The sequence below is a fragment of the Chrysemys picta genome, chromosome 11, assembly GCF_011386835.1.
Source record: "Chrysemys picta bellii isolate R12L10 chromosome 11, ASM1138683v2, whole genome shotgun sequence".
NCBI lineage: Eukaryota > Metazoa > Chordata > Testudines > Emydidae > Chrysemys > Chrysemys picta.
In genome coordinates this window covers 77,106,481-77,120,005 of record NC_088801.1, presented here as the reverse complement: position 1 = coordinate 77,120,005, position 13,525 = coordinate 77,106,481, and the positions used below count along the sequence as shown (strand labels likewise).

Below are 13,525 nucleotides of genomic sequence, written 5' to 3'. Positions count from 1 at the left end.
AAGCTGGCGGATATTCTGATACTTAGATTTATCAAACCAGCACAAAACAGCTTCTATTATACCTTACTGGTTACTCAGAAGCCATCAACACAGTCCCCTTAAAGCAACCCACCCTCAGGCCTCCATCCAGACACTCAAGTCAAATATGATGAGGATTACTGAAAATCTTATTCATCACATAAAAAGGTTCTACCAATCCCAAAGGATCAGACATATTACCTCCCAGGTTAATAAATATTTCAGATCTTACCCAAATACATGCTTACCAGTGTTCCCTCTAATTTTTTACGTCCATGTGCGGAATGAATTTTATGTGCACCAATATGCAGGTGGTATATGACACAGCCCCTTCATATTGGTGCACATAACAAAATTCATGTGGTGGAGCCGAGGGGTTCGGAGTGTGGGGGGGGCCTCAGGGCTGGGGCAGAGAATTGGTGTGTGTGGGGGGGTGAAGGCTCTGGCTGGGGATGTGGGCTCTGGGGTGGGGCCGGGGATGAGGGGTTCTGGGCATGAGAGGGGACTCAGGGATGGGGCAGACGGTTGAGGTCTGGGGGGGAGGAGGGGAATGAAGGCTCTGGCCTGGGGTGCAGGCTTGGGGGCGGGGGAGAGGTGCCTCTCTCCGGCTGTGGCAGTTCCGGCTGGGCCGAAGTAGGGGCTCCTCTTCCCCGGAGGAGGAAGGTTCACACTGGGGCCAATGGGGAGGGGCGCCTCTCCCCACTGTGGCAGGTCTGCACTGGGGGAGAGGCATCTCTCCCCGCTGTAGCCCTGAGCCCCTGCGCAGGGCTTAATAGGCAGCTGCGCAGCCACGTGGCTGTGCAGCTTAGAAGTAACTTAGATGCTTACGGACAATTCTTATTAACTAAACTAAAATTTATTAAAAAAGTAAAGAGTATTGTTAAAAAAAAATCAGTATAGATACAGACTTGAGTACAATTCTTGAGATTAAGATTCATAGCCGAGATGGTGAGCTTTGTAGTTGCAAAGAGTTCTTTCAAAATTAACTCATAGGTTATAGGCCAATGTTTGTATTCAGGGAGATCCAGTCACGACTGGAGAGCTCAATCTTGGGCTTGAGCTTCCCCTCCATGAAGCATCAAGCAGATCTGAGATAAAAAGGATCAGAACCCAAGCCCTTCTTTATACAGTTTCAGGCCTTCTTGTGATAGGTTGGAGTCCTTCGGTGAACAATAGGCAATTATGGAGACTTTTTTCCTAAGCATCACTGGTAATTAGTTACCCAAATTAAACACAAGGCAATTTATCCATTAGGCAGTCTATCACAAACTTCAGAGACATATTGACAATGACATTACTGCCCCCAAGATTCATCTAAACGTTAATATTTCCCTTTGATCTCTTATTCAATAGCGATAGTGACAGACAGGAACTGCCTGTTTACATGGCTAACATCTTAACAAAAGATGAGTACACACATACAATTACAACAAGGAGTCTGGTGGCACCTTAAAGACTAACATTTATTTGGGCATAAACTTTCATTGGTAAAAACCTCACTTCTTCAGATGCATAGAGTGAAAGTTACAGATGCAGGCATTATATACTGACACATGGAGAGCAGGGAGTTACTTCGCAAGTGGAGAATCAGGGTGGATGTAGTCCACTCCCAACAATAGATGAGGAGGTGTCAATTCCAGGAGAGGAAAAGCTGCTTCTGTAATGAGCCAGCCACTCCCAGTCCCTATTCAAGGCCAGATTAATGGTGTTAAACCTGCAAATGAATTTTAGTTCTGCTGTTTCTCTCTGAAGTCTGTTTCTGAAGTTTTTTTGTTCAATGATAGTGACTTTTAAATCTGTAATAGAATGACCATCATTGAACAAAAAAACTTCAGAAACAGACTTCAGAGAGAAACAGCAGAACTAAAATTCATTTGCAGATTTAACACCATTAATCTGGCCTTGAATAGGGACTGGGAGTGACTGGCTCATTACAGAAGCAGCTTTTCCTCTCCTGGAATTGACACCTCCTCATCTATTATTGGGAGCGGACTACATCCACCCTGATTGAATTGGCCCTGTCAACACTGGTTCTCCACTTGCGAAGTAACTCCCTGCTCTCCATGTGTCAGTATATAATGCCTGCATCTGTAACTTTCACTCTATGCATCTGAAGAAGTGAGGTTTTTACCCATGAAAGCTTATGCCCAAATAAATCTGTTAGTCTTTAAGGTGCCACCAGACTCCTTGTTGTTTTTGTAGATACAGACTAACACGGCTACCCCCTGATATTTGACACATACAATTAGTATCACTTCTAATTTCTAACAATATAGGTTTGCATTTCAAAGTTCTAGCCTATCTACCATGGAATGGCCCTAATTACCATTTACATTCCTTTCTAACATCTCTCTAATGGGTGACTCTGGGTTATTTAACCTACAAGCTGCTTAACCCTTTCTGGCCATGCGTCACATTTTGTATACAATTTGTTGCAATTATATAACAATGGTAGCAACGGTCATTTTAATTAGTTAATGTCATACCAGCCCTTTCCAAAATGGTTGGGGAAGGGGAGAGTGAGGCAGAGTGCCTCAGAAAATGTATAAATTAAGATTTTATACCTTTAATACCACATGGCAAGACTGTAGTGTAGTGCAATTGCTTTCATTTCCCTGAAGCGGACTCAGCTCCCAAAAGTTTGGAAAACACTGCCATACTATAATAGTTGTGTAATTTGTGACTTCTTCACCTTCTCCCTTATTGTTATTTTTAAATTTTAGGTAAACTGGATCTGATGAAAATAAAGCAGTGACAATACTGCCAAAGCCAGCAGGCTTTCTCCACAAGACTTTGCCTGTGCACTTTAATCCTGGTATGCAACCCGCCGGGTATCCCAAACCTGGAGAGAGAGAAAATCATGCCAGACTATGTGATTGTTTGGGGAAGTTTGTAGATGTCCACCAGAGGGTAGGTAGGTCAAATATATGTTTTCATTTATGAACTAAGTAGGATTCAAACTCATGTGAAAGACTAGTATGCTATATATAAACAGAATATTTTTGGTGAATATTTAGCATGCTGAATCTCACTTCCTGTCCATCAGCTCCTGAATACTAGAATCTTAGCTTAAAATAATTTTCTATTTAAAGAAAAACAAAGCTGCATGCTATCATTATAGTGTTCTCTTCTGGGTTTAAGAGTGATTTGCAAATATAATGAAACAGTTAATAGTAGGGTTATGTGTTGCAAATATAAAATGCAAGAGGTAGAAGGGCCATCAAGCTCATAAGTGATTAACTTTTAATAAATGTGGCTTCCCCAAAGTATATTCAAAACTGTTTAAGAAATCAAATTCAGTTGTGTTTGGAAATTACCTGCCCAAAATCTCTTCTTTAAAACAAGATCATTTAATGGGGGGTGGGGAGAATAAATAAAAGCACACCACCTTATTTTCGTTTAATAAGAGACAAGTATGGTTTTGCATCCAACTTTTACTAAGCACTAAAATTCATTTAAAAAATAATTATTCCAGAATTAATGCAGACAGATTTATTAGGCTTGGTCTACACTACAAACTGGTGTACACAGTGCTACTGGCTCTGGGGGGAGGTGGAGTACCTATGCTGATAGGAGAAGTGATACCAGGGTATTGATGTGCATCCTGGACTCTCAAGATGTCCAGGTATCTTGTGCCACGGGGCTCTTCATGTGGGCTTAACAATCTAATAGGGATGCGTCCTTAATAATGGTCCTGCCCAGAGAGGAAGGGTGAAAGGTTGTGCCCATACATACCTCGTGAGAATTTGTCCACCATAGCAGAGAAGATACTACATTGGCAAGAACTGTCACCAGGAGGTTCATGGAATGGCAGTCTGGAGAGTATACCAACTGCAGTCATGTCTGAAGGCAATGAAGGTGGAGTCTTCTGAATGAGGTGACCTAGGCGCATGAGGCCATATGACCTACAAGAGACAAACATGACTTCAAAGTTGCCCTGATGAAGTCCATAGATTATGTGGGGGTGAGAACAAATTTTTTGGTGTTTATGCTGACTCCCAGCGAGGAGAGGAGATGTAGCATCATAGAAGTTGACGTGTAGGCTTCCCGGTGGGACTTGGTGACAAGGAACCAGTTGTCGAGGTAGGGGAAAGACAATGAGACCACAGCATCTGACGTAATCTGCTACTGATGAGAATGTCTTAGTAAAGACTCTGGGGGTAGTTGCTGTGTCAAAGGGGAGTACTCGTGTACTGAAAATGGTTGGCGCCCACCATGAATCTGAGGAAGTGCCCGTGAGCAGGTTGAATAAAGTAGGCGTCCTTCATATCAAGAGTGGTAAACCACATGCCCGTTTCTAAAGATGGAATTATAGCTGCCAACGTGACTATTGAAAATCTGAGTTTGCGAATGAAGTGGTTGAGATGGTGGAGATCGAGGATTGGTCTCCATGTTCTATTGCTCCTCACTGCAATAAGGAATTCATCTCTTGATTGAGAATACTCAGAGCGTCCCCCAAAGAGGGGTGGGGTGCGGGATTGGAGGAGATAAGGATGTAAACTCCATCTTATACCCCAAGTAGATGACATTCAGCATGCTCTTGTCTGTTATTACACTGAAATAGAGTGCTAGGTGACCCCCAAATGGCATGTGAGGGTTGGGAAGTGTTGGGCTTAGTATTCTGGGGCTCTCAAGCTCCAATCAAAAATGTTGAGCTGGGGGCTGATATTGAGATGCTTAGCCAGTTGCAGAGGAACTTGAAGTGAAGTGGGACTTTTGAACCCTCTGTCTTTGACGTGGTGGTTCACAGGGTCTCTGATGGAAAAACTGCTGAGCCACAAGTCTAGATCTGAACAATGGGCAGTGAAATTTCCACTTAGGGGCAGGTGTATATCTCCCCTACTGAGTGGAGGGTAGCCCTGGAGTCCTTCAGGGTATGGAGGGACTCATCCGTCTTTTGGTTGAAGAGGTGTGATTCATCAAAGGGAAGGTCCATGATAGTTGTCTGGACTCATGGAGCCATGACTCCTTGCGCAGGACTGCTGCAGTAGCCAGAGCTCAAGCAGAGGTATCAGCTTCAGATTGGAGAATAATCTTGGCTATCAATCTACCAGAACTTGGAAATGAGCCCTAGACTGCTGCGGAAGGCTGTCAGTAAACTGCAAACTTGGCATAGTTCAGGAAATTGTATTTAGCCACTGGCACCTGGTAAATGGCTACCTTAAACTGGAGGCTGGATGACGAGAAGACCTTTCTCTTCAGAAGATCCAGGATTTGCCCTCCTTATCAGCAGGAGTAGACTTGGGATGTTGCTGTCTACCCCTTTCAGAAATAGCGTGGACCACCAGTGAGTTGGCAGCGGGCTGAGAAAACAAAAATTTTGCTCCTTTGGCCAGCACATAACACTTCTCTCCCCTTTTGCGGGTAGGAGCGCAGATGGCAGAGGTGTGCTAGCTGGCTCCAGTATGGCTTCACTAACGGGGAGAGCTATTCTGTTGGGTTCGGGTGCATGTAGGATGTCAAAGAGTTTGTGCTGGGAGTCCTGGATCTCCTCGAGAGGAATCTGCAGCTCTCCAGCAATTGAGCGAAGGTAGTCCTGGAACTGCCTGAAATCATGGGGACAGAGGGGAAAAGAAGTAGTAAGAGTCACCACCTCATCCAGCGATGAAGATGGCAGTCTTACCGGTTCCGGTAGAACTGACTCCGAGTTAAATGAGGTGGAGGTTGGTCCCAAACCAGTGTGGTCTTTTGGGGGTGAGGGGGTGAAGGACATGCAGGGAAGGGGAAGAAAGCGCTCATCAGGTAGTTCAAAATCTCCCAATGAAAGGGATGATGATTCTGGTGGCAATGACAGTACTGTTGGAGGGGAGATGTATTCCATGCAGTCGATTCCCCCAGAGATGATGATATCTTCCTGGAGACAGAGAGGCTAAATGGAGAAGGGGATTCCAGATCCAGGAGAGCGAAAATGTCTGTGGGGCAGCAACAGATTCAGATTTCCCTGGTGTGAGAGGGGTTCTACTTGTTCGAGCCACTGGAGCAGTCTCTTTCGCCAACAGAAGTTGGTCCAATAAAAGATACTACTTAACCCACCGTCTCTCTCTAAATTAAAATGTTATATTGTTGTGATACTAAAGCAGCATTCAATAGGAATTAGCAAAACAAATAAAATGTTTCACTTTCCAGACAAGTCCTCCCAGAATAAGATGGCAATGTATAATATTTATAGTTCATGTGAAACTAAACAGCACAGTGAATAACTGCACAGATTAAGACAGTTTTCCCCAATTGGTAGTGTGCGCCCCTTAGAGGGATATGGAAGTCTAGCTGGTAAGTAAGGGTGTGTATGTATGCATATGTGGAAGATATAAATTAAGATGGGTAGGACTTTAAACACCATCTGGAAGATTTGGATTGGAGCTGGGGGGTCACATTTAGTTTCATTTTCCTGAGAGAGACTCAGCTTTCAAAAGTTTGGGAAATACTGGATTAAGAGGTGAAAAGTAAAAGGAGGATAGTCAGTATTAACTCATTCTATTCATGAATCCCACAATCACAACCTCAATCTTCTACTGCTTTCTCAACTCCTTAACCCAGTGATACTCAGACCTCAGTGGTTCAGAAGCTAAATAAGCGATCAACATTACCCAAAAGAGCCACAGGAGTGGCACGGTCATGGTTTACAAAAGTAGGAATAAACAGTCAATGTTCAACAGATAAAGAGGTCAGTAATGGCAATGCTTACTAAGCTGAGGACCAAGCCCACTAACCAAAGTGGAAAACCCCCCTGTGCAATGCCGTTGCCATTTTAAAGAAAACTGTTGTTATATACAGTATTTAACTGAAACATACTGTCAATCAATTTTCTATTTACTGTTTTAAAAGTGTAATTTAAAACTAAGATGTGCTATATTTTCTTTCCTTTCCCCCCCTCGGCCCATTTCCCACCTTATTTCCTATTAATATATTATTGTGCATCTTTTTATACATTTTCAGTGCATTCTCTTTTCCTTCTACTTCTGCACCTAATACTAAGGAACCATACTAGGATCAGTGCTATTTAATATGTTCATTAATTTTCTGGAGAAGGGGAAGAAACAATGAAGTGGCAAAATTTGTGGAGGACAAAATTATTTAGGTTAATCAGAATGAGAGAAGACTCAGGAACTATAGAAAGACTTGCCTAAGGCTAGCAATTGACAGATGGATTCAACTGTATGTAAGTGCAAGGGAACAACCATAAGGAGGAACAATTTTAACTAATCACTCTGGAAAGAGATGCCTGACCTGCAATACTGCGCTCCATTCAATCATCTCATCTTAAAAAAGATACAGTATATATAGAAAGGGTACAAAGAAGGGCAAGAAAAAGTATGTAGAGGCATGTAAAGACTTTGGTACCAGGAGAGATTAAAAAGATCAGGACTATAAATCAGAAAGGAAACAAAGAAGAGGGGATATGACAGAAGTACGTAGAACAGAACAGTACCCAGACTGGTCAGTTTGAAACTCCTATTTACCCCTCTCATTATACTAGCACAAGGGGACATCCAGTGTAAGATAAAACGCAACAACATTTTAATGTGATAAAAATACCTTTTTAATTTTTAAACACAACTTAAACTAGGTGGAACTAATTAACTTAGACACTATTGAGGCCAAGAACTTAGCAGCAATTAAAAAAGGATGAGATGTATGTATGAACATCAACAGCTACAGTAGCTAGATTGAAATTGAAAAGACAGTCATATTTCAGGACACAGGCCAACTGGCTGTGGTCAGAAACAAACTTCCCTTATGCACAGGTTATTTCAGATAATCTACCATGTGGTTCCTTACTTTTTCCTCTGAAGCATCTGGTACTGGCCACTACTGGAGTCAGGATATTGGATTGCTGGTCAGACCCAGTATGGAAAGTCCAATATTCAATTAACATTCCATTTGGTTCAATGCAGGAATCTATGGCTGCTCTGGTAGTGTGCAAGCATAATGGGAAACAATTTTCTTTAAGTCCTTCCTACAGAAGAGAAATTTTCTAAAACTTTTCTCCCACTGCTAATACCAGTTTAGTTCCACTACTGTTAGGAGCATCAGGAGCCCAAATGCTGTAGATGGTATCGCTGGCATTTAACACTACTTTGATTAGACATGCTCCACACAAGGTTCTGTGATGCAGCACCTCAAGGATCTCTCATATAAGTTACATCTTTTAGCCAACGTACAGAGTGTACTTTGAAAAATAACCATCTTTTTATGGTGGTTGATATTCAGGCTGAAACATTTTAGGGAAGGAAAATTAAATCAATAACCACTAAGTTAAAATTCTTCACTGTATTTCAAACAAAATTAAAAGCAAGCCCATAGAACGGGAAATAGAACAAGCTTGGATAATATTTTCTCAATTAATATTAAAACTCCAGGGAAATGAAGACAAAATACACTCATATTTGCCCTTTTATCTCCTTTGGTCATAAAAATAAAATAAAGATGGAGGGAGCTGCTGGCTGCACAGATCTGAAGTTGCACTAGCTTGCAAGCTCTCTGGATTTATTCTAAAAAAACCGTGGCCTCTGAAAGATGTCATGTCTATATTATCTTGGCTGGGCACATGGCTAAACAGTACCATAAGCCGAATATAAATCAAGACATGCCCTTTAACAACGAATCTGGTATCCTCTTAGCACACTAGGGTCTTCTGAAACACCACACAGGAACAAAAGAATCCAGTTACATATATTCCAACTGAGAATTTTCCCCCCTCTAACACCACATTTTAAGCTTTCAAACACAGAAGTACACTTCCTGCTAGCATTTTAAGGATAAGTTTTAGTTGGTATAGCAGAGAGTGAAAACAACAGGATCATGGTAATTGCCATATTGGATGGGACCAGTGGGTTCATCTAGTACATTATCCTGTCTCTGACAGTGATCGGTAACTGTTACAAAAGATAAAAACCAAGATAGAAGCAACATTCATCCAGTAGCCACATCAAAACAGGACTAATTATTTTTCTTGACTGTTCAAAATCTGGTCACTAAGAAAACTTGAAATTTAAAAAGGAAGGATTTGCTAGGCTTAGAAGTCGTGATAAACATTAGAATGTTAAACGGAAGTAAATTACAAGTCAATTTGGAACACGGCTCTAGAAATACTAACTGAAGTTTCTGGAACAAAGAACAGCACCAGTGGCAGCTAGTATGCCTGTTCTCTGAAAGAGTGTTCACTTACTGATATCTATGTACGCTAGCTGAAATTGTTCCCAAGACTACCCCAATAACTATTACCAGTGGGAATACAGTAGAACCTCAGCGTTATGCACACCAGAGTTGTAAACTGACCGGTGCACCACACACCTCATTTGGAACTGTAAGTACGCAATCAGGCGACAGCAATGACCAAAAAAAAAAAAGAGGGGGGGGAGGAAATCTAGTACAGTACAGTGTTAAATGTAAACTACTAAAAAAAATAAAGGGAAAGATTTAAAAGAAGATTTGACAAGGTAAAGAAACTCTGTGCTTGTTTCATTTAAATTAAGATGGTTAAAACCTGCATTTGTCTTCTGCATAGTAAAGGTTCAAAGGTGCATTAAGTCAACGTTGAATTATAAACTTTTGAAAGAAAAACCATAACGTTTTGTTCAGAGTTATAAATAACTGCCATTCCTGAGGTGTTCGTAACTCTGAGGTTTTACTGTTCATGTTTCCACACAATACAGTATAACCTTCCACACAATACAGTATCTTTTTATTATACCACCAACACCGTAAAATTAGACACAAAAGGCCTTCGTATGGTTACTGCCCTAGTTTGTCCTTTTCTCCACATCAACCAATGATAGGCTTCCTCTACAGTGTATTTTTAGATATATATTGAACATTTTATTTGCTGATAGTAAAATTATATTGCAAATAAGTTTGATACACAAAAGAGATGGAATTTAAAGCAAATGACTAAATTATATATTAAAGTTAATCTTAAGCATCCCATTTAATTAATTCTCTTTGATATTCATTATTATCCTCATCCCCAAACTTCAGAAAATCTATTCTTCGGATAGCACATATCTTTCCTAAAAGCCCTTGCACATGCTACCCAAACCACATAAAAGATCCCATCAACCCTTGGATTCTTCAAAAACAAACCATGGAGATGTAATGCCTTGATTTTAGGAGCAGAGTTTTCTCAATGGGAATGCCAGCAATAAAAATGTGAAGCCATAAATACTGGTGCCAAGTAGTTAAAAGCAAGGTGACCGAAGTATTAGTAAGATATTACTTCAAAAATTTACATTATGCAGCCAGTTTCTCTAGATATCGCCTTCCTCCCCAGTCCTGGGACCCTCAACAGCACACCGAAACAACATTCTAGTTAGAAGCCCGTGGATAGACTTACCAGATGATGGCTTTCAAAAAGCACCTGCCTTTCTCAGTATTGTGAGAAGGAATTTCACATCAAAACACAATGTATTTTAGCCACCTGAGCAGCAACAATGGAAGCAGGATATGAGGAGGATATGGGTATTTTCATAGAAATTTCCCAAAACACGTTTCTTTGTTGCACTGAAGCATGTTTAAAAGTTCATGTAGAATATCCATTGTGATGTTTCCATTACTTGAGTGTATTTGCTTCAAATCAGGAAATGTTTGAAAGAGAGCTTTGGTAAATGGTAATTCTATAACCCTTATGTGAAAAAAAAATCATAGCCTTGTACAAATTAGCACAGGGTGCTCCAATGATAGGAAGCAAGACCGGCAGATGAGAGGAAATTGTTAAGCATGGTTTAAGTCCATAACAAGGAAAACATCAGAATGTGTTTATGATTGTCTTTCTTCCCCAATCATTTTCTCCACTTTGGAGTTGGCCAAGCATTGCCTATGTGTATATACAGCACAGCTGGTTGGACACATTTCCTCATATCTTGCCTTCTTCCAATATGGAAAGCACTTCACTTGGCTCCTTAAGCATAATGTATGTACCTCTTTATGGGTGTAATGATACTGTTGGGGCACCCATTTTGTTTTAGCTGCACAGATTTTCCTTACCAGATCGGAAGCGCTCATCTCTGGAGTTGGTAGAACGTGATTTTTGCTGTTTAGATACAGCAGCTGTAGCCTGTGAAGAGCCTGGGATTCTGTTCTCTGCTTGCAGGGATGGATCTACACCTGAAATACAATTCCACCTCATGTAAACAATTCACAGACAATATCTGGTCAGTGATGTATGAATGCTTGTATCTCCCATTACAAAGAGAACTACTTTTTTAGAAAAAGTAAAATATACCATCCAAGAGCCAGGTTTAAAAACTATTTCCACAGGTTACAATGAAAAAGGATATTTAATTAAATTCCAATAGTTGAAGTATTTTTACAAAATCTGATGCTGACTCACAAATGTTAATTCATGCCACCTATCTGTAAAGCAGAACTAGACCATAGCTCAGTCAATATTAAAAAAAAAAAAATCTAATTTTCTTACCTGCAGCTTCAGTTTCTATGACTCAAATCCATCAATCTGAACTGATTTTACCCAGACCTAGCCAACATTTCTGAACAATTGAAAATACAACTACTTCTATCAACACCACATGTAAAGAGTGCTTATTAAAAGCAGTGCCTTCATCCTAGTCCAGAGACAAGTTAATGGAAAGATCTGACAGGCAGATCTAAATCCCAGAAACTATTTCACATAAGAAATTATTCTGCATCACAGATCATCCAAATGGACTGAAAGAACTTACTGTAAAATGTCAAGAGAAAAAGCTGAGACAATGGGGCAGGGGTAAAGGAATATCTTTTATTGGACCAACTTTTGAGTTACACAGAGCTCGTCTTCAGGTCTGGGAAAGGTACTTCCAGCATCACAGCAAAATGCAAGGGGGAACAGATTGTTAGCATAAGTACTTAGTACATAATGTAAGGGACCGTTCAAGGTAGCATGGCCCATTAACATCTTTGCAGTCATAGGATAAAAAGGAGGGTTAATGGGTTACAGATTGTTGTAATAAGCCATAAGTCCAGTTCAGTCTATGATTTTCAGTGTCTAGCAGAGTAATTAATTTAAGCTCCCAGGGTCATCTTATGAAAAAGTGCCGTGCAGGTTTCCTTTGAGGACGAGGACTGAGAGGTCAGATATAGAGTGATCGCTTTCTGAGAAGCATTCAGCCGCAAGTGACAGGACGTTTTTGTCTTTTATCATTTTCCTGTGTGAATTCATTTGAGTGCGTAGTGATTGTTTGGTTTCACCCACAAAGCTGTTATTGGAGCATTTAGTGCACTGGATGAGGTACACCACATGTTGTGATAGGCACCTGTGGGATCCACGGATCTTGAAAGGTGAGGGGTGTGTGTGTGTGTGTGTGTGGGGGGGGGGGGGGTTGATCATTGTAGCAGTGAAGATATGTCTGCAGGTTTTGCATCTGTTGTTCTGGTAGGATCTGGTGCCACTTTGAGTTGGTGTCTCCTGGTCTGTGGGGATCCTGCTTCTGATGATGAGCTTGTAGAGGCTGGGGGATTGTTTGAAGGCCAGAGGAGGGGGTTCAGGAAAGTTTTCTTTCAGGATGGAGTCCCCATTGAGTATGGGTTGTATTTGTTTGATGATACCCCATATGGGTTCCAGTGTGGGGTGACAGGTGACAAGCAGGGGTGCATGGCCAGAGGGGTTATTTCTGTATTGAAGCAGATTATTTTAGGGTATTTGGATGGCACATGCCATGATGTGATCTACTTCTCTGGTGTGGTGTCCTTGTTTGGTGAAGGCGGTTTTAAGTGTGTTAAGATGAACCTGGACTTTCTCCTCAGAGCATAATCTTTGGTATTTGAGTGCCTGGCAGATTTCTTGGTGTGTTTGGACTGGTTACTGGATCTAAGAAGGTAGGTGTGGGGATCCATGAGTTTCTTGTATATGGTGGTCTGTAGGGTTCCACTGCTGAAGCCCATTGTGGTGTCCAGGAAGTTGATGCTAGTGTGGGAGTGTTCCAGAGAGAGTTTGATAGATGGGTGGTGGTTGTTGAAGTTGTGGTGGAAATCTATGAAGACGTTTAAGCGGTCTGTCCAGAGGATGAAAATATCAGGAATATCACTGGTTTCCTGCTGCATTTGTCGAGAAATTCTTCCTCAAAGTGGCCCATGAAGAGGTTGGCATATGGGGATGCCATCCTAGTACCCATGGTTTTGACAAAGAGCTATGGATGAGGAAGAAATGGATGAGTTTGGTGATGTGTTTGGGTTGGATAGCCAACAGTGGTCCATTGACTTGTAAATATTTGAGGCAGACAGCTACGCCGTCATCGTGAGGGATGTTGGTATATAGGGAAGAGACATCCACAGTGGTGAGGATGGTGTTCTGAGGCAGGCTGTTAATGTTGCGGAGTTTGTGCAGGAAGTCAGTTGTGTCCTGGAGGAAGCTGGCCCTTTGAGTGGCGAATGGTTCGAGGATGGTTTTTATGAATCCCAATATTCCTTCGGTAAAAGTGCCGTGGCTAGATATGATGGGTCTGCCTGGATTCCTTTGTTTGTGTATCTCGGGAAGCACACAGAATGCCCCTGGGATACGTTCGTGGGGGATGAG

At 41.5% G+C, this 13,525-nt stretch overlaps 1 protein-coding gene across 10 annotated transcripts in view; it reads right to left on the bottom strand.

Annotated features, from left to right (window-relative positions):
• The window catches only part of DIP2A (disco interacting protein 2 homolog A), a 200,231-nt gene that overhangs the window by 94,971 nt on the left and 91,735 nt on the right, over positions 1-13,525 (bottom strand). For 7 of the 10 annotated variants that reach the window (XR_010591670.1, XR_010591669.1, XM_065562263.1 and 4 more), the window contains one exon: positions 11,002-11,121. The exons of the other annotated variants lie outside the window; for them this stretch is intronic. Coding sequence is in view for 3 of the 7 variants with exons in the window: in XM_065562263.1 (XP_065418335.1) it covers positions 11,002-11,121 (120 nt within the window). In the remaining 4 variants the exon portion in view is untranslated. The remainder of the gene's footprint in view (positions 1-11,001; positions 11,122-13,525) is intronic. 10 annotated transcript variants of the gene reach the window in all.